The 22,603-nt window shown below is 36.8% G+C and overlaps 1 protein-coding gene across 1 annotated transcript; it reads right to left on the minus strand.

The window, feature by feature from the left end:
• Positions 1 to 3,035: 3,035 nt before the first annotated feature.
• Positions 3,036 to 21,848, minus strand: ctu2 (cytosolic thiouridylase subunit 2 homolog (S. pombe)). Its single transcript, XM_073835726.1, has 12 exons — positions 21,793 to 21,848; positions 19,621 to 19,681; positions 19,408 to 19,517; positions 18,942 to 19,195; positions 12,587 to 12,722; positions 12,375 to 12,506; positions 9,419 to 9,510; positions 9,205 to 9,305; positions 4,905 to 5,058; positions 4,722 to 4,788; positions 4,035 to 4,093; positions 3,036 to 3,272 (listed from the first exon to the last, which is right to left on the minus strand). The coding sequence occupies exons 1-12, from the start codon at positions 21,811 to 21,813 to the stop codon at positions 3,209 to 3,211; spliced, it is 1,251 nt and encodes a 416-aa protein (XP_073691827.1). The 5' UTR covers positions 21,814 to 21,848; the 3' UTR covers positions 3,036 to 3,208.
• Between the last annotated feature and the right edge of the window lie 755 nt (positions 21,849 to 22,603).

The following is a 22,603-nucleotide window of genomic DNA, read 5'->3' on the forward strand; positions in this document are numbered from 1 at the left end:
TGCCTGTGTTATGTCTGAATTATTGCTACATGTAGACAAGGTTATATTGATTCAAATAATATTATTTAATAATAAAAATATATTTACAAATTACAGCTGTATTAATTTGAGCTCTATGAAATCAGTTTTATTTTATCAAATTTAGCTTTTTTAGTTTTAATTTTCCTGGACTTTGTTTTAATGCTTAAATTAATGCAGGTTTCATAAAATTGTAACAATCAAAAAAAGCTGTCTAATGTCATCTGATTTGAAAAAAAAAAACTTTTTATTTTCATAAATAGTGTTTTGTATTTACATTTTTCTGTTAAATATTCCTTAAAAAAACATGTTTTAATAATTGTATTACTAGTAGTAGTGCGGTCATTACGTAATATATTTGTCAAGTAAAAAACAAACTTTTTTGACAGGTTACTGTGATGACCTTTTAGGTTTCTTTTTGTATATGATACTACGATAGTTTTTCCTCACAAGAAATGTTAGCACTTCTAGAGATTGTTAATATACTCATATATTGAGACTATGTTCATAGTATATGAGTACATAAACATGAGGACGCAGAGCCAGCGTCATGCACCCCTAAAGGAAAAGTTCACTTAAAGAAAAAAAAAATCATTCAAGATGTTCATGTCTTTTTTTTCTTCAGTAATAAAGAAATAATGTTTTTTGAGGAAAACATTTCAGGCGTTCTCTCCATATAGTGAACTTCTATGATGCCTGTGAGTTTGAACTTCCAAAATGCAGTATAAATCAGTGGTTTTCAATCCTGGTCCTGGAGATCCACTGATCTGCACATTTTGTATGTTTCCCTGAATCAGCTGTGTTAAATAAGAGCGACACAAAATGTGCAGAGCAATGGCGAAACCTTTGCAGTTAAAATAAACTAAACATGTCATATATTTTAACAGGGCATCTTGCTTTATTCATATTTATTATAAATGCCATAAATAACGAACTTTAACAACATAAGGGCAGATCCCTTTAGCGCAGCTGATGACGCTTTGAAGTGATGCTTGAGCGGTCAAGAATATTCCAATGTTCATCCTTTGATTCCTCCATCATCAATTCCTTTCCTTGCATCCTTCCCCCATATCCTAAAGGGGTGGAGCTAAGACGCAAGGAAAGGAAACGAGGATGCACAAATAAGAAATGAGAAGCACCCACAGTTGATGCAAAGCTAGACAAGACAAGCATTTTAGGTAAAAAAAAAAAAAAAAAGTATAGAAATTGTACATTTTTTTTTTTAGAAAATAACCAATCACTAGATAAGACCCTTCTTCCACGGCCGGGATCGTTTAGAGCCCTTTGAAACTGCATTTTGGAAGTTCGAACTTAGGGGCACCATAGAATTCCACTATATGGAGAGGAATCCTGAAACAATTTCTTTACGGTTGATGAAAGAAAGACATGAACATCTTGGATGACAAGGGGGAAGTGAACTACTTCTTTAAAGGGGTCATCGGATGCCCATTTTCCACAAGTTGATATGATTCTTTAGGGTCTTAATGAGAAGTCCATAACATACATTTTTACACTACCATTGAGAAATTTTAACCACTCTTTTTACCTTGTCAAAATCAGCCATTTTTAGAGCGAGGTATTCTGTTGCATCTTCCTTTAAATGCTAATGAGCTCTGCTCACCCCGCCCCTCTCTGCAGTAGGATGATGAGCCGTAATGTTTACTTTAGCTGCATTTAGCCGCAAGCACATTATTAAGAAAGGCCATTTGCAAAGATGCATAAAAAACCAATTTACTCACTTCTGCTGTGGGTGAAGCTGCATCACGAATGATTCGCACAAACATAGACGCATTATGTAGATCAGGGGCCTCATTTATAAAGACTTGCGTAGAAACCATCCTTGATTTTATCTAAGAACTTTTCTGATTTGATCGTAAGAGCAATTCAGAGAAAACGAACGTACCACGAAATCCATGCGTACGCCAGTCATTCGGTTATAAATCACAAATGATCGTGGAATTGTGTGCAGCTGAATGTTCCGCCGTCGAAACGCCCCTGCTTAATTAATTAACATATAAAATGAGCTCATTCCTAAAGCAAAAACTCTGATTTCTTGCGCTCCTTTTTACTTGCCATTGTCACAAATTATAGTGAGGCTGAACTATCTGCAATACCAGGCATTACCACAAGGAAACGGTCGTACGCCAAGCTGGAATCTGACGTGGAGATAAGTACTTTTCCACGTCAAAGACGGTTTTTATAAATCTGTACTTTGACGTGGATTTGATCGTACGAACACTCTAAGATCAAATCAGTGCGTAAGAAAGTTTTATAAATGAGGCCCCTGGATCGACGCCATCCTTTCAAAAACTAAAGTAACATTCATCCTCTGCGTCTTCGCGGCTCAGATGTCGGGAGTAAATGACAACTGCTATGTTCATTATTACATCCAACAACAGAACACCTCAAACGCTCAATCTGAGACATTCTTGTCTTCCCCTGCACCTGAGTCGACACAATGGCGATCGGAGTTGGACTGTTTCAGCTCGTGAGGGTGGGTCTAAGGTAAGACGCTCATGTCAATCAACTATTGTGGGAGTGGCCGCTGGCTGTGTGTCGTCACACTGACAAGATGAGAATGACCTGATTTTAAAAAGGGAATATTACTTTTAAAGATTAAAAAATACCACTGGGTGGACTTTTATCATTGTAGGGTGGTTGTGTACACAAACTGGCAACACACATTAATGTTCAAACAACATGTAAAAGTGAGTTTTGCATCTGATGACCCCTTTAAGTTTGTGTGTAGTAAATGAAACATTCATTCACAAAGACACGCAGGCTTCATATTTAAAATATCATTTTTGCGGCTAAACATTGATACTGTATCTATATTGCATTTTGATTTAAGTGTACTGACCTACTCTTAGATTTATTCATCCAAAATTGGGCAAATTCTGTGACATTCCGCGTTATGCAATAAATTTCATTTTATGACTGGACTCCATGATCCAGTCTGCATTTTTCACATTGTGAAAATCCTAGGGCCCTAATTAATGCACAAACATGCAGCTATGAAATGTTTAAAAATTGTAACCATTTATTGACTTACAAATGAAGACAAATAATGAAATAATTACTTTTATGATTTGGTTTTAAATAGAGTGAAGCCATATCTTAGCAAGGCTAACCCTAGACATATTCCTATGAGAATTAAAGCCGTAAATCACTTCTTCTCAACAAATATCTGCTAGTCTCCATCCTCCTGGCCGTCCTCCAAAAGGTACTCGCTGATTTCCATCTTCATCAGAGCTCTGCGGAACGAAACAGTAAGTCTTATTTATACAATACAGATACAACCATTAAAAGCATTCTTTGTCAAGTCATGTTTATTTAAATAGCAATTTCATGCAGATTGTTTCAAAGTAGCTTTACAGTAATAAACAGGAAAATAACTGGCAGCGTCAATGGCGCACAGTTCATCAATTATAAAACAACTTCAATGTCAGCTGTAAAGCAGCTCTACAGAAGAAAACTCATTATTTAGCTCAGTTAAATGTTGATTCAATTTAGTTCAATAATAGCGCAAATATTGCAAAGTTCAATTTAGCTATAAAGCAGCTCTACAGAAGAAAATAGTGTCATTTGTCAGCTAAATTTAGTTTGTGTTTCACATCTGATAGTGTCTAGTCTGTCACAACAGACTGAAACAAGTCATAAGTGTCATTCTCAGATGCAGGCAGCTCTCGAATCTCGTTACAGATCACAATGTAAAAGGTTCAAATACATGGAACTGCAAACGATTTTAGAGAGCTATAACAAAACGACTATCTGCAATTAACAATTTAACTTCAGTGTGCTCCTCACATTTTGTATTATGGCTTCAAAAGACATACATAGCTTTTATGGAGCTTTTATGGTTCCAAAATCCGCATTCGCTTTTATTGTATGGAAAAGAATCTTTTGTGTTTCACAGAGGAAGGAAAATCATGCTGTTTGGAAAGGGTGAGTACATGTCATGATGACATTTATTTTTAATAAATTATTTATTTAACTTATGGAGCAGCATTTCCCACCTTTTCTGTCGTTTTTCTGCCTCTGTTATGATGTAAGATGGAAGAGTATCTGTTGCTCCCTGTAGGAGAGAGTAAGCTCATATATTATTGATGCATTACTGATACATATATATTTAAAGTCAAACCAAAATAGTTAAACAATATGTTAAGAACTCAAGAGTTGTCAGAACAAATTCATCTTGATAATGTCAGATAACACATTTTTATCAATTTTACTAGTATGTCAACTGTATGAAGAGCTTTTGGGTATAATATGTCACAGTTTACATTATTTTTGCTATCCTCACTTACATAAATTAACTATATGAATTATATCTGCTGTCTGAATAAGTTTTGGTTTGACTATATGTGGACAGTTGACAATTAGTTTCCTAAAACAATGTTGGTTTAAAATGTATGTAAATGTTCCAGGAAAATGGTAATATCATGTGACACATTTTTGAAGAACAAATATTCAATGTAGTCTCGAAAAATTTATATTAGCTCATATTATTTCAAATTTGAGTATTATAGTAATTATAAAAATATATGGAAAAATACTCTTATATGACATAAAATGTAACACTGCTGGACACTGCAGTGATGCCATGGTATCTACCACATACCAGAAACAATTTGTTGAGTGCAGTACACACATAAATGGACAACATAAATGACCCATGAGTGCTGAGCTTTTCTCAAACTCACCATGTCCTTGATAGTGAGTCTACAGCTGTAACACAAGAGTGTCTTCAAGTTCTGATATAAAGGCAACCTGAAATACAAATTCAAAAAAATGCAAATAGATCTTATAGCATCGTATACATACCGACTTCTGACTAACCTTAAACTAAAACATTAAAAAGACTATAAATGGAGGCCAAATCTTACTTGTTTGAGGAGCAGCAGCCTCCAGTCCCACAACCCTGAACCCCTCCGCAGCACTGCTCTGCAGACTGTGCTGATGCATCTAGGGACTGGTCCTGAAGTTTGGTCTGGGACAGCCGCTCAGATACCAAAGTAGCATGGAAGGCAGATGCTTTATCTAAAAAAACAAAAACAAATAATAATAAAATGATTAATTATTAGTCAAAACTCATAACCCTACTAGAAAGACAAGCTTACGGTGATCAAGCTGGTTTTTGGAACATGGTAGCTTTTTTGCATAAATGTAATAATTTGTTTCAATCTAGTTTAAAATGAAGCTTTATGTGTTGTTTATAGAGGGTTTGCACTTATGTCACGGTTTGGTCAGTTACCCGGATGCTGTAAAACAACATCATGGATTGCACGGTTAATGTACTACTGAATATGTCGTTCTGCTAATTTCTGCTGTCTAAACCACATGAAAAAAACAAGTGGAAGCTGCTGAATCATATAGAGAAGGACTTTACCATCTATAAACTTTGCTTAATAAGCAGGAAAGGTTGCTATAGTTGACAAAGTTATATACGAACAATTAAGATATTAGTACGGTGGCCGACAGAGGCCAACGCGCTGCAAACTTAAAAAAAACGACAACAAATTAAGAAAACATCTTCATCCGTTTGACAACACAGTCGCTCCAAATCCTCGCAACGCAAACACAAATACAGAAACGCGCTGCAAATTCTCACAACACAACCAAACTCAGAAACACGCTGCGAACACACGAGGGCGCTGCAAACTAACAAACGCGCTGCATATAGCACGGTCCACAACGGAAATGTTTCAGGGGGACCTCAAAAACTGACGAACCCATCTGGGACTTGATTATTTGTTCAGTGGCTGTTGGTCAGAGCAGAGGTGTTATCGGTGAACTATCACCTTTTAGTGATAGTATAGTATCATTTAAAGGTGATAGTGATATAAATAATTAGGTCCCAGATGAGTTCGTCACTTTTTGAGGTCCCCCTGAAACATTTCCGTTGTGGACCGTGCTATATGCAGCGCGTTTGTTAGTTTGTAGCGCCTTCGTGTGTTCGCAGCGCGTTACTGAGTTTGGTTGTGTTGTGAGAATTTGCAGCGCGTTTCCGTATTTGTGTTTGCGTTGCGAGGATTTGCAGCGCCTGTGTTGTCAAACTGATGAAGATGTTTTCTTAATTTGTTGTCGTTTTTTCTGTTTGCATGCGTTTTCTTGTTTGCAGCGCGTTGGCCTCTGTCGGCCACCGTATATTAGCCTAAAATTTCACGTACCTGACTGGAAATGATAAGAACAAACATGATTGTTGTCAAGAGTATTGCCCTGGAAATCCTGGTTCAGTTTGGAAAACCACAAATGCCTTTTGTTCCTCAGACAGTTTTTGTACACACTTCACCTTGATTTATTACAACTTTTGGCAGTCTATAGTACTCCAAATGTTTTTCCAGGTATGACCGATTAGTACAGCCCAAAACATGACAATAACTGACCATTTTCAGCAGCAATAACCAGCAAAATATGTGAGTTTCATTTGGTTCAGTGGCATTGTTTACAGTCAATGCTGCCAATATGGCCAATTGATGACATGTCGTGAAAACACTCTATCAGGTTAGAAGTAAAGACAATTAGTTCACTGTAATAATTTCACAATGACAGTAAAGTAACAAAGAAAACAGTAAGTACATAATCCAGCACTTTTAGAGAACTATAGACCCCTTCTTCCATTCACTGCAAAAACTCTTGCATGAGTTGTGTTCAACCGGGTCTCAGTCTTTCTCACACAGAAAAGCTTCCTAGACAGAAAACAGCCTGTCTTCAAAATTGGACATTCAACTGACACTGCCTTGCTTTCGGTTTTTGAAGCCCTAAGACTGGCAAGAGCGCCTTCTAAATCTTCAATACATATCTTGCTGGATCTGTCCACTGCTTTTGACATGAATATCCACCAGATCCTCCTGTCAGCCCTATTTGCAAAGGGCATCTCAGGAACTCCACTCAAGTGGTTCGAGTCTTACCTCTCTGATAGGTCCTTCAAGATATTTTGGAGGGGTGAAGTGTCTGAGTTACAACATTTAGCTACTGGGGTGCCTCAGAGTTCAGTTCTTGGACCACTGCTCTTCTCTGTCTACATGGCTTCACTAGGTAATCACATGGTATCACTGCTAAGCTGACGACACTCAAATCTACCTCTGATTCTATCCTGATGATCCAACGATAGCTGCTCGCATCTCAGCATGTCTAACAGACATTTCTTGCTGGATGAAGAAGCATCACCTTTAACTCAACCTTGCCAAGACAGAAAAGCTTGTGGTTTCAGCATACCCATTACTTCATCACAAGTTCACCATCCAGCTAGGTGCATCAACCATAACTCCTTCAAGGACAGCCAAGCACCTTCGAGTTGTGATTGATGATCAACTGAATTTCACAAGCCACATTGTTAAAACTGCCCGGTCATGAAGATTTGCTTTATACAACATTAGAGAGATCAGGCCCTTTCTTTCAGAACATGCTGCACAACTCTGTGTTTAAGCTCTCGTTCTGTCCAGGCTGGACTATTGCAGTGCTCTCTTGGCAGTTCTCCCAGCCTGTTCTATCACACCTTTACACCTAATCCAGAATGCGGCTGCAAGATTTTTAATGAGCCGAAAAGAGTGGATGTCACACCTCTTTTCATTTGCACTAGCTACCAATAGCTGCTCACATAAAATTCAGAACAAAGCTGACAAAACTTGCTATGTGTACTGTGTTAGACTAACCAAGACTTGTCACATCACTTACATACAGTTAAGGTCAGAAGTTTACATACACCTTGCAGAATCTGCAAAATGTTAATTAATTTGACCAAAATAAGAGGAATCATACAAAATGCATGTTATTTTTTTCATTTAGTACTGACCTGAATAAGATATTTCACATTAAAGTCATTTACATACAGTCCACAAGAGAAAACAATAGTTTTAAAATGCCCCTATTTAAAAGTTTACATATGCTTGATTCTTAATACTGTGTTATTACCTAAATAATTCAGAGCTATGTTTTTTTTTTTTTTTGTTTAGTGGGAGTTGTTCATGAGTGGACTATTACAGAAGGTTAAAATGCTCACTGATGCTCCAAAAGGAAAAATTATGCATTAGGAGAAATTTGTAAACTTTTGAACAGATTTTTGCCTAAATATCATACATATATATATATATATTTTATTTAGTACTGCCCAACAGAAGCAACAGAAGATATATAAATGTTTCCCAGAAGACAAAATAAGTTAAATTTACCCTAATCTTTAATTTCTAAAAGTTTTCACACCCCTGCTGTTGTGCATTGTGTTTCCTTCTGGAGCATCAGTGACATTTAAACCTTCTGTAATTGTTGAATAAGAGTCCCTCAGTTGCCTTTGGTGTGAAAAGATGGATCTCAAAATCATACAGTTGTTGTTGGGAACAAAACAAAGAATTTGTGGGACCTGAACAGCGGGCAGTTTAACTGTTCAGGACAAACAAGGGACTCATGAACAACTATCACTAAACAAAAAAAAACACAGCTGTGGATCATTCCGGTAACAATCAGAATCAAGCCTATGTAAATTTTTATAAATTCAACTATTATTTTCTCTTGTTGACTTCATGTACATGTCTTATGTGAAATATCTTACTTAGGTCAGTATTAAATAATAGAAACAACAAGCATTTTGTATGTTCCCTCTTATTTTGGTAAAATAAATTAACATTTTGCAGATTCTGCAAGGTGTATGTAAACTTTTAACCTCAACTGTATTATTGCTCTTTTGTTGGTTTTGATTGTTTATATTGTCCTCATTTGTAAGTCGCTTTTGTATAAAAGTGTCTGCTAAATGACTAAATTAAAATGTAATGTACATTTTAAATGGAATGTTACTAGAATTCTTACACCTTTGTTGGTTTAAATTATGAAATAACTGCTGACAGCACTATTTTTAGTCTTTTAAAATCAGTGGCACATCTGCATTAGATAGATTTCTACAGTGCTTGTATGCAAGTAAATGACGCAAGATAGCAGCTTTATGAGACTAATGAGCATTGGCAAGAGACAGAATTCAATTATTTCCAAAATGCACTCATCCAAGGCCCTTTTATTTCATTAATGTGAAGTTTGTCTTTGAGACTTTGATGGAATTGACTCCATGGGTTCATTACGGTTTCTTTGACAAATTTGATTTCCACTATATGACTGAGAAAGGAATCCATTTATTGGTGGATGCAATATAACAAAACATGTGACATAAACAAGACCTTTGTTAGGTGTATAACCTACCTACTTTAGTGTCGAGAGCACAGAGACACAGAAGGCACTTAGAGGCAGGTTCAGCGGTTTGACTTTGAGGGGACATGACTGTGTGAAGTTTCTCACTAGTTCTGGAGAGAAAACATTAACAAGTCAGACAAGCCAGCCTAGCCATCAATTTAAATACAATTATCAGAGAACACCTACTAAATTCAGGGGCAAAGCAGTTTTAATATCAATTTACCTGTAGATAGTGCTAACAGTGGAGGGGAAGTCAGCCTGTAGGTTGGTGACGAAACTCTCTGTCAGTCGCTGGATGCTGGCTTTATCGTGGGTCTGAAATGAAAGAGGTGCTTACAGTTAAATCGCCAGTATCAAAGTCAAGTCTCATATCGTAGCCTTCATTTTCTGACTCAAGTCCCAAATCTTGATGGAATAGACTGAAATCAGATCTGTATGTTCAGGTAACAAATTATCAAGTCTACTTAAAATAACTCATTTTGTAAATTTGAGATGTCAGTGGGTGTTAAAATATCCAAGGCAGCAATCACACCAACTGAATACAGCAGTTTGGGAATACAGTGTTTAGTCACCGGCATCATTTAGTCAATTATGTGGGCTTACTTAGTATAAGTCTTAGATGCATATCATCTGAATTAAAAATGACACAAAAGCAACAAGCACTTTCTCAAACTGGCAATCAGATTAATTTGTAATCAGAAATTTTTATTGCAAAATCTATACATACTTCCAGACTTTTCTAGACAACCTATCACAGCAAACTCTGATGTGCAATCATTTGAATATTTCTTTTCAAATAACTGCACAGTGACTCCAGAGAGAGAGATTTGACTCCAGTGTTTGCCAACGTCAGTACAGGACACAGCTTAAAAGACACTTAAAGCCTACTGGGGGAATCCATCTAAAGCCTCTAGCACACTTGCTGACTTGCTTGAATGTTAAGTAGGACGGGCCACATGGGGAATGAGGAGGACGTCTATGGTATCGTAGACTTAAAATACTTAAAAAAACAAACATATCCTCAAATGTTTTCTGAGGAAGCAGAAGGTGAACCAATCCTCCCATTAAAAGACATAAAATGTCAAGCCAAAATTAAAATAAAAATAATTTTGTATAAAGAGACTATTTCGAAACTCATTGTGACAAGATGTTTTTCATTACCGTAAAGCTGTCATGAGAATAAGAATAATTCCATGAGCATTAATCAACAAGGACTCTAATTCCAAACTATTAAGTCGGTTGCTCAACTTGACATGGTACCAAAATCCAACCAAGTAAATAAAAACAGTGTACCTGTGGGAAAGTTTTTGCGGGATGCGAAATTCGTACCAATAAGTACATAAATGTCTACTGAGTGGCGCTAAAAGAGTGTTTTTTCACTGGAACAAATGAACGTATATATGGTGTGTTTTGTGTGACGGTTTTGTATGCGTCACCACAGTTTCGACTTGAAATGTCCAATGATTGGAGCTAGAACTCTGATGATCTGTGACGTTTTAAAATAACCAACCATCTGCACTACATCTAAACCTACCCAATAGTATGAACAATGTGACGTAAAAGCGCAATTGCAAGCATGCCGTTTTAGGCTATGTTCACACTTTGCGTCTTACCAGTGTCTGTTTTACATTATAATCCTATGGAGTAAACAGTGTTTTCAAAAAAGTCCTGAGAATTTTTTAAACACCACCAATGGCGTCTTTTTCTTTCTTTTTAAGTTTTTAAACTTTTCTGAAGAAAACGCCCTACGTCAAGAGCCTGTTTGACAGCTGACCAGTGACCAATGACAAGCAAGTAGCTAGGACTGTCGTTTCCATAACAACAAGAAAAAAAATGGGAAAGGTGCCGTAGATAGACTTTTATTTTATTGTTGTGAACCGTCATTCGCCTCCCCGTTAACTTCAAAAACCTTCTTGAGCTGCACATCGACATGTACAGTAGAACCAAGCGTGCCGTAGGTGTCCTGAAAAGTGAAGCCAAAAGTTTTCGATCGCCCCCCGGTGGCTGGCTGCAGTATAGGTCATAAACCCCGCCCTCTCCATGTAATCTAATAGGACGTGAGCCAAACTAAATAATCGAATTACACTTCAAATAATTTTTTTCCAAAGATGATTTCCATCATGTGAGGTGGTTCCTATAATGCTGATTCATGTTCAGGTGTTCGTTTTTCTAATAAGTTCGCTTTTAAGTAGTTATTTCATGCTATAAAAACGGGGTGTGGTGTCATGATTGTGATCGTGCGATTGGGTCTGCGGGAGTTTGGGCGGGATTTTGACACCGCGGCTCCGCCTCACGACTCTACTGCGCAGACTCCGGCTCCAAACGAGTCTCTACTGCGCATGCTCTGGCTCCAAATGACGCAATTTCCCCCAAGATGGTAGCGGCCATATTTAGATGTTTTGGCTTCACTTTTCTAAATGGGAAAGAAGCGGAGACGCGCTGTCCATCTTTTTTTACAGTCTATGAGTAGAACCATTGCACTTCGGGCCTCCCCTTTTTCGAGTCCCGGTTTGTAGACCTTTTCCTATCCAGTCCCCTATCTCTCTCCCACTTCGCTTCCGGTCTAAATACTGTCCTATCAAATAAAAGGCAAAAATGCAAAAAAAAGAAAAGAGCCAGCTTCCTCTTTTCTCAACATTTCTGCATCACACATAGGCTACTGTTACAGCTGTTGTTAAAGCAACAGAAGATGCCGTCGGCCGCAATGCTGCCAGATTTTTTGTTAACTAAAAAAGCGCCCTTGTCAACTTTTTCTTGTCAAAAAAGACGCCAAGTGTGAACATAGACTTTCATCTTTCAGCTTTGAGTCATGTTTTTCACGGGATTCATACCCAAGGATTCCACATCCTAAGTCCAATTCAAGCTTCTTGCATCCGGAAAGCGAAACATATTTAGCTGTAATCATAACCGTGTATGAAAATGATTACCAGTGTTCATTTCTGTTGGAAACTGCCGTGATATGTATGTTTCCACAGGTACGTTTTCGAGACCAGGTTGCCAAAATCAGTAGGAAAAACAGGCACCACATGTATCCTCAACTAAGCTTTGACTCAATAACATTTGAAGGAGCATGAGAGATATGCATGACTGAAAGCGTAATGATGTTAGCAGCAGAAGAAATGACAATGATGTAGTAACTCCTGAGGGACATTATTCTTGGCCTGATGACAGACTCTCACCTTGGTATCCAGTCCTGAGATAAAAACTGAGGGCACATTAAACATCCTGCTGTAGAAGGCGATCTCTTTAGATGAATAGTCCCTCATGGGCCGCACTATCACCACATCCCCATACCGTGGATCAGAGAAACCCTACAAAACAGCTTTATGTTGATATAAGAAAATTTGGGCTTGTTTTAATCGTATGACAGATTAGAACTAACTTTACTCACCGTATCTGAAGCCAGTGCCGCTCCACGACCCAGAGAAATATTACTGAGCAGTTTGATGGCCAATCGTGAGCAGCTGTCCCCCATCATGACCTTTGAGTAGCCGTTCTCACGAGCAATGTGCAGAATCAGGTGCTGCCTGTACCAATAAACATATAGCAGGGCATTGCTGAATACTTGATTAAGATTGGTTCAGAGATCTTGCAATGCATTTAAGGTCAATAATGGCATTTTGTGGTCATAAATTTACAGTAGTATTATAGTACAAAAAGAAAATTCATAGACAGCAACGCAACCGACATGTTCAAGGCCCAGAAAGGTAGTAAGAACATTGTTAAAATAGTCCATGACCATGTGACATCAGTGGTTCGACCTTAATTTATGAAGCAACAAAAAAAAAAAAAAAAAAAAAACAATTTCTTCTCTTCCGTGTCAGTTTTCAATGTGCGTTCACGACTATGACGCATGCATACTTACTACCTTTCTTCATTAGGATAGGAAAAAATTTGGCCGTGATACAACTATTTGAAAATCTGGAATCAGAGGGTGCAAAAAATTGACCCATACAATGTATTTTTGGCTATTGCGACATATATATTTTGGTGCTACTTAAGACTGGATTCGTGGTCCAATGTCACATATTTGATATATTTAAAATGAAATCTAAAATATACAGTACAGACCAAAAGTTTGGACACACCTTGGACACACCTTTGAACCAAAGTTTTCTTTATTTTCATGACTATGAAAATTGTAAATTCACACTGAAGGCATCAAAACTATGAATTAACACATGTGGAATTATATACATAACAAAAAAGTGTGAAACAACTGAAAATATGTCATATTCTAGGTTCTTCAAAGTAGCCACCTTTTGCTCTGATTACTGCTTTGCACAACTATTTTATTTTTTATTTTTTAATGGGACAATATTCTAAAACAGGGTGCCCCAAACTGGGGTTTGCAAAAGAAATACAAGGGAATTGGGAGTTAATGTAAAGTTAAATTAATAAAAACATAAAATTTGAAAGTTAAAACGTTATTAATTTAATTTTTCATTTTTAAAATTCTTTATTCAGTCAAAATAAAACTGAAAAAAAAAAAAAAAAGATTAAATACTTTGTTTAACTTCTTGACCAATAACCAGCATCATAAACGCAAATATGTTGTTAAAGTATTAACATATTTAAAAAGTTAGGGGTTCATTTCAAGAATATATTTTAAGTCAAAAGGATTCAGGGGAAAAAACAGGTTGCAAAGCCCTGTTCTATAATATAAAATCCCATATACACTCTTAAAAATAAAGGTTTTTTAAAAGTTCTTCACTGCGATGCCATAGAAGAACCATTTTTGGTTTTCACAACGAATTCAGTCATTCAGTCAAAGGTTTTTTCATAACCTTTTCATAAATCTGAAGAAACTTCTATCGCCACAAAGAACCTTTTGTGAAACAGAAAGGTTCTTCAGATGGTAAAGGTTCTTTTTGGAATCATTTAAACAAAAACAAACTTTCTTCTATGGCATTGTAAAGCACCTTTTTTTTTTTTTTTTAAGAGTGCAGGGACATCCAACAACACATTCAGGGATGTAACCCAGAAAAGTCTCTAAACTCTTTTAATCCAAGGGTAGTAAAACTAACCAACTAGCAAGGCCCAAATTGACTAAATAAAAAAGTGGCTTAAGACAAAATAACTATTTAAAATGCTGCTTAACTTCCACTAAAATCTTTGGGAATGATTACTTAATATATTGCTCAGCCTACTTTTTTCATACTGATAAGCCATTCCTATCTCTTCTAGATCACTTCAGTTGGACAGCCTAATATTTAAAGGAGACATTACAGCATTATCATCCATATACTGTCTTCTTAACTGTTGGTTATAGGCGATAAGAAGCTTCAGAGCATGTACTGAGTGATATCCATTGTGAAGGCGAACGTCTCTAATCACTCCATCACTCACGATTCCATCCAGTGAAGCTTTAAACTCTAGGAGAGACTGATTGACTGACTCAACACTCAAACAGACTTCAAACATCCAGTTCTTCAGTGATGATTCAGTCTAATGTCACACAAAAGTAATCAGAGACAGGAAGGGTGAAAGGGTGAATGACGCAAAGACTATGAAAGCATCAGGAAAGTACCACAAAGAGCTTGAAGATGACTCAGCTGAGTCATTGTCATCAGATATATACAAATAAGTAAGTAAAACACAAAGTGCTAATAAACCATCTTGTGCTTGGTGCTTCAAGACAATTTTTAAGAAGTTGCTGCTTGTCAGTCTACTCTATAATTTAAAGCAGTTTAACTATAGTCAAGAAAAAAATTTAAGAAGTCAGCTACACTTGAGTAAGGGATAACGTATAGTCAGCAGGTCATCATCGCAAAATGAATCACCCAAAATGGTTTTATTTTGTGATAATGACTAGCTGGCTGAACATGATCCCTTACCAAATGATAACTACATTGACAAAAATTTTTTTTATTTAAGCTGAAATTATTATATTGCCTGTATGAGAGAAGAAAAAGAGTGAAAACAACAGACATATAAGAGCCAAAAAAATGGGAGATGGGACAAGATTTAAAATAGAGCTCAGTTGTTATACAAATTTGTATAACAGCAGAATGCAGTGTTGTTTTTGACAACCATCTTAGATTTAGTCTTAGTCTTTTGGACTAAAATGCTTATTAGTTTTAGTCAAATTTTAGTCACTTCTATATGTGATAGTTTTAGTCCAATTTTAGTTGACGAAAAGTCAAAAAGGTTTTAGTCTAGTTTTAGTCAAAAAAGGGGGAAAAGTAGTCTTTTAACAAATTAATGTAGGTCAGTAAGTATTTTGCTGTTGGGTAGTGTCACTTATAAGTTCTGAAAATAGCAGATCCATAGTTCAACACAATGTGAGCTTCCGGATCGACTATTTTCACCAATAATTACAATAATGAAGGAATGTTTTAAAACATAAAAGACAAACAAGGATGGAATGCTAAAACGGCTTGCCATACTAGTATGGCAAAGATTTTTTAATGCTAAAACGGCTTGCCATAACGGCAGATACGTTTTAGGTTTTGATTGGCATGCACAATAAGCAGAAATGTCATGCATTTTAAACGTCTGACGGACCACCCACTAACATTTGCCTATTCTCGTCTCGTCAAAGAAAACTCACACACGTCTCGTCATGTTTTAGTCATCAACGAGCCATTTTTATCTCGTCATCGTCTCGTTATCGTCATGAAAAAAAGTGGCGTCAACGAAATGATTTCGTCATCGTCGACGAAAACAACACTGGCAGAATGCAAAAACTGACCCATTAGAATGAAGTATTACACCTTGTTCTAACCAGACACGATGATAAAAGGAATCTTTTCCATGTTAATTAGAGTTTTTGTCCTAACCAGCAATGCTATTACAGGAGATTCTATTTTGGAATTGTTCTCATTTTGCAGCTAAAAGCTCAGGTACTGACTGTTTTGTGTCAATCTAGATAATTTTGATGTATTGCTCCTTTTTCATGGTGCCATTTACTGTGATTAGGTTCCCTGGACCACCGGCTTAAAAAAAAAAAAAAAAAAAAAAAAAACACAAAACATTAGGTTCCCACCACCATGTTTGACAGTGGGGATGGTGTTCTTAGGGTTGAAGGCTTCTCCTTTTTTACGCCAAATGAAGGCTACATCATTGTGGCCAAAAAATTTCATCTGACCATAAAACAGAAGTCCAGATGAGCATTTGCAAAGGCCAAGTGGGCTTTTGTGTGCTTTATTTGGAGAAGTGGTGTCCTCCTTGGTCTGTGTCTGTGGAACCCAGCGGTGTGCAGTGTCTGTTGGACTGTCTGCCTTGAAATGTTGCCACCAGCAGAGCCCAGATTCATCAGGATGGCCTTGGTGGTGATCCTTGGATTCTTTTTTTTACCTCTCTCACTATCCTCCTGGCCAGCACAGGTGTCACTTTTGGCTTCTGACCACATCCTCTGAGATTTTTCACAGTGCGGAACGTCTTGTATTTTTTTAATAATACTTTGCACTGTATCCACTGGAACTTCAGAACATTTATATATGGTCTTATAGCCCTTTCCTGACTTGTGAGCAGCCACAATGCGCAGCCGCAAGTCCTCAGTGAGCTCCTTTGTCTTAGCCATGACTGTCCACAAACCAACAGCAGAGAGCTTCAGTTTTTCACCTGTTGAGTTGATTAAAATGACTGTTCCCAATGAATCAGGGTAATCAGGTTTCAGAACAGCTTGGACTATTTGGAATGGTGTAGAACTTTGGATTTTCCCATAGACTGTGACAGTTTGCAAAGGGTATGAATAATTGTGGACATGCCACTTTTTGTTCAAATGTAAATAAAAGCTGAGAAATATTTTTTTTCCACAATGATGCCTCTTGTAGTCAGAATTTGCCAGGGGTATGAATAATTTCGGCCTTCACGCATGCACGCACGCACAAAATGTATACAATAACCGAGAAGAAATGGATTCAAAACATATAAAAACTCTTCATGAGTTAGGGATAGGGTTGAGAATACCCGGTTCTCCTGTAAACAGGTTGACAGAACAGTTAAAAGACCAGTTTCAGATGAGCAACGGTCATGCATTGGGCTATAGGGAGGTGCCAAACCATGCTAAGCCTTATATGCAAGCATCAGAATTTTAAAATCAACCCTAAACCCAATAGGGAGCCAAATGATCTCTAATCCTAGTTCTAATTCCAGCCGAGTTTTGCATGGCCTGCAATTTGTTTACGGTAGCCTTTGAAACCCCAGACAACAAAGCACTGCCATATTGCAATAGTCAATACGGGAAAGACAGCAACAGGGAAAGACAGCATTGGACGTTAGACTGGCAATATTTCTAAGATGAAAAAGAAATAATGAAAAATATGTTTTTACAGTAGTTTGAACATGTGGCTCCAATGTTAGATTAGCATCAAAAATCACCCCCAAATATTATTTTGTTTAGTTCGAAACTCCATGATAGAACCACCAACAGTTAAGGTAACCGCCCCAGCTTTACGCAGCTGGTGGAGTGAACCAATGAGCATAATCTCAGTCTTCATAATCTCAGTACGTAAATTTGAGTGTCCTCTGCATAAAAATTTAATTTTAGAGCAAAAGATCTCAAAAGTTGACCCAGTAGAAAAATGTAGATGTTGAAAAGCAAGGGGCCCATAATTGATCCCTGAGGGACTCCAGATTGCACGACACCAACCTCAGACATAAATCCACCCATGGTAACAAATTGCTTACCATCTGTGACAAAGGACCAATTAATGCTGCCTTCACGTGTTATCGGATTTATCATAAATATGAATTTCCCCAAGAAACAGACAAGAATGAATAGGCTGTCCACCATAATTTCTGTTCTTCCCGATAACAAAGCACTTGAACACAACCAACTTGTAATTACAACATCACAAGTAGGAGGTTTCCGATAGCATATGAAGTCAGCATAAGCTCAGTATCAGAGATGCCAAAGACAGTCTCACACAAGTAATCAAAAGTGAAATGATCTACAGTGTTAAAGAAAATTGACAAATTAAAATTGACAACTTGCTTCAAAATGTTAGCAAGAACAGGGACATTGGAAATGGGATGGAAATAATTAAGGTTTACATAATCAGTGTTTGTATTTTTTGGTACAGGGGTACCAAACCGCAGCAATTTAAAAAGCTGCTGGCACAAAACCAGTACACAAAGAGTCATTTATAATACTCAAAACAACAGGACAAAAAGATGCAAAACATGATTGAAACAAACTAGTGGTTCATTTGAGAAACCTCCTTTTAAAAGGAATATGAATCAAGTGTGCAAAAATTTGAAAATGTAGCACCAGAATAAAATGATAAATTTATAGAAACAACAAAGTAGAGGCACAAATGCATTTGCATACATTATCAATCTTGGTGCCAAAAAATAAAATAAAAAAATTAAAAATTAAAAAGAGAAACTACAATTCAGCAATTTGTTAATGGAATTAACCAGTTGTCTCAGATTCTCAGATAGTCAGACTGATAGTCAATACTAGCCTTACATCATGTAAACAATCTTTCCATACTTAATGATAAACAGTCAGACCAGAGAGATGCCACATACACTCCATTTTATGACAAGACGTCTTCATAATTAATACAACTAGTAAAGACCAATAACTGAATTAAAAGCATAGTGACAAAAAAAATATTTCTACATAAAGAAGTCAAATGTTTTACAAGGATAAATCAGTTGTGTGAAAGATTCAGTGAAATTAGCAACCTGAAAAACAATCTGCTAAAATCAATCAGATTTTGTGGAGAGTGTGCTTAGAGTAACTGCCTCACTCAAAAAGGAACGAAAAAAAGAAAAGTTTGCTAGAAACTTACCTTAAGGTCTGTAACATATCCTCTTTAGCTGTGAGTGTCTTCAGTGATGAGAACAGCCTCTCTAATGCCAGCTTGTATTCGGGTGAACACGCAGAGTCCTCTATACTGAGCTGAGCCACAGCACTGGCTACATTCTCTGCTGTAAGTGTCTGTTTCTCTTTGATATACTGATCCACAGCTTGTTTATAGCTGGGATTGGACTGGTCTGGATCAGACGTGCCAGGCTCCAGTACAGAAGTGGGCAGACTGAAAACCTGAGACACAGTCAAGGGCAAAGCATTACATCAGTCAGAGTCTCTCGGGAGTTGCAAACAAACCCAACAAAGAGTCAAAGTAAAGCCCTGAAAGTATCGTAGCTAAGTGATTCACATGGACTAATCATTTCTCTAATGATATTTAGATTTTAATTAGTGCATTAGATGAAAGAAAATTAGTCTGTTATTGTATTGGGTCTCAGATGGTTTACCTGTTCTAGAGGAACTATAAAGTAGGGGAAGCCAGTCTCTGTGAAGATGCTCTTCAGCTGAGCATTAGACCTCTGCCGCTCCTCTGCACTCCGGCCACAAGCTCCGCCATCTAATAAATACAAAGCACAACTTAAAATTTCATCAACTGTTCAATACTAAAGGATAAATAAAAAAAACAGGTTGTCCTATTTGTCCAAGTCAAGGAGATTTACCGTCAATGTGTATGATTCCAGGCAGAAATCGTAACTTTTTGGGAGCCTCCCGACTTAGCCCCTGAATAAAGAAAGCAGAAAGTCATATTTATTTACATAGAGCTTATTCAATACATAATGTGTCAAAGCAGCTTTGCAGTAATAAACAGGAAAATAAATGTTAATGTTGCAGATTTCATCAATTATAAAACAAATTCAATTTCAGCTGCAAAGCAGCTCTACAGAAGACAGCAGTGTCATTATTTAGTGTTAATTCAGTGTCAACGTAGCAATGTTCATCAATGAAACAAGTTAAATTTTAGTGTAGAATGTTCTACAGAAGACAATAGTGTCATTTAGATACATTCACTTTAATCACAGTGCTGATGTTACAAAGTTAGTGTCATTATCCAGTTCAATCCAGTTTTTACTCATGTTATAGTGTCAGTACAGTTAAATGTTAAAATAACAGAATGTTAATGGTTTTTCAGTAACTTAGCAAGCCAGAAGGCAAGGAACCAAAACTACATTAGATGACAGCAGTGGAGGAAACCTTGGAAGAAACCAGGCTCAGTTAGGAGTCCAATTCTTCTTTGCCTAAATCAGTGGTTCTCAATTCCAGTCCTTATGTACCATCACTCTGCACATTCTGTATGTACAGTCACGTGAAAAAGTTAGGACACCACATTGAATTCAATGGTTTTCCGTATCAGGACATCAACAAAAAAAAAAAAACTGGACCATGGCTGATCTTAAAATTTGGAAAATAAAACCTCAGATGAACAAATTGCACCGTGTCATTATTTATTGAACAAAAACAAAGACAAAATGGAAAAGCCATTTGAGACAAAGTTAGGACACACTTACTGTTAACATTGGAATTAAGAGGGTAAATAACAGTCAAGCAATGCTAATAAAATACATGTGATTAACTGATCTTCAGCAAGTCTGAGCGCCTCTATAAAAGCAGTTTTGGCAGTTTGCTGGTCTGGAGAACTTCAGGTGTGAGTTAACACAATGCCAGTTAACAAAGAAGCAATTATTGCCGCCATTTCCAAACAATTTGAAGTTTATTCACAAATTATCATTTTGGGCTTGTTTTGTAGCCACAGGACCTGGGCACCTCACAGTCATTGAGTCGGCCATGAACTTCTCTGTATATCAAGTATTTTAGATATAAGTACAAGTATTTTAGAGTCAAATGTGAGGGCATCTGTCCGACAGCTGAAGCCAAAATTGTGTCATGCTACAGGACAATGATCCCAAGCACACCAGCAAATCTACAACAGAATGGCTGAAAAGAAAGTTCAGAGCTCATCCCGACCCAAATGCTGTGGTGAGAGCTGTGCATAAGCAACTAACTTTGTCACACATGGCCTTTTCCTTTTTTAAATATATGACACTGCATGATATGTCATGTGATAATGTTTATCTGAGGATTTGTTGTCCAAATTTTAAAACCCATAATGTTTTATTATGTCCTGATACAGAAAACCATGGAATTCAATAGGGTTTCCTAACTTTTTCACATGTCTGGAGCTCTAATCACTTCAGACTTTTTTTCTATTCAACGTAAGCGCCCTGCGAAGTGGACATCATCATGTAAATCCAGCTGAGTGTGAAGATGCTGCAGGCAGAGGCAAAGTGCAAATCCGTGAACGAATGTTCAAAAGTGAAGTAAACTATAACAGATTTTCCAGGTTCAGGGAGTAGAGAGCAAAGAACACTGTGTAGGGACAATGTGAATCAGAAAACAGTTTGTGCATGGAGCTCTTTTCCAACTAATTACCTGAATCAAGTGTTAAACGAGAGACATGCCAAATACGCAAAGCAGTGGTACACAAGGACTGGAATTGAAAAACACTGGCCTAATTGATCAAAAAAAATTTACTAAACCAAACTAGAAAAGTAGAAAGTGCTGGAAGATGGCAGTGTAGAATGTTTTAAATGGTTTCTATCTGGTCTAGATGGTAGACGATTCAGCCTGTAAGCTTTTATGGCCGATGTCAACCTGTCAAGTCATCTTAGTAAAGCTGGTTAGACCATTACAGACCAGTAAACCGTTTTGAATGATCAGCAAACATGATACCATGTTCCTAAGCTTAGCTTCACCACCTTACACAACTATGGCCCATTCGGTTTCAGAAATGCATAGTGAGCAAGAAAAAAAAAAAAAAAAAAGGGTGTATTTACCTCTTGAACTTGTGAGAGCATCGAACAAGAGGCTGCGCCACCAGAAACAGCAAGAAGAACCTAAGAAGTGCAATTAGTGTGAGGGTCAATGAACAAACATTTCTTTTAAATAAACTGAGGAGATGAGCAGTCAGTGTAGATGTTGAACGATCTAAGGATTAGGATTTGGATATCAACCTGAATATGTAGCTTCAGGAGAACAACCATCTATCACCATTACTACCTCTTTCAGTCAAAAGTTTTTTAACAGTATGATTAATGTTTTTTAAAGATTTCTCTTTTGCTCACTAAGCCTGCATTTTATTTGATCCAAAATACAGCAAAAGCAGTAATATTGTGACGTCTCTTTACTATTTAAAATACCTGCTTTCTATTTAAATATATTTTAAAATGTTATTTATTCCAAAATGTGATCAAAGCTAAATTTTCAGCATTATTACTCCAGAGATTATAGAAATTAATATTTTATTTAGCAAGGATGCTTTAAATGGATCAAAAGTGATGGTAAAGACATGTATAATGTTACAAAATATTTCTATTTTAGATAAATGCTGTTCTTTTCAAAAAAAAAAAAATTCAGCTTTGCAATCACACAAATAAATTACATTTTAAAATATATTCAATAGAAAACAGTTATTTTAAATAGTAAAAGGATTTCAGAATTTCACTGTTTTTGCTGTACTTTGGATCAAATAAATGCAGGCTTGGCGAGCAGAAGAGACTTCTTTAAAAAATATATATTTAAAAAAAATTTACTGTTGAAAAACGTTTGACTGGTAGTGTATATGTTGTGTTTTATGTTCTTTATGCT

This window comes from Garra rufa, chromosome 3 (assembly GCF_049309525.1).
Source record: "Garra rufa chromosome 3, GarRuf1.0, whole genome shotgun sequence".
NCBI classification, from domain to species: Eukaryota; Metazoa; Chordata; class Actinopteri; order Cypriniformes; family Cyprinidae; genus Garra; species Garra rufa.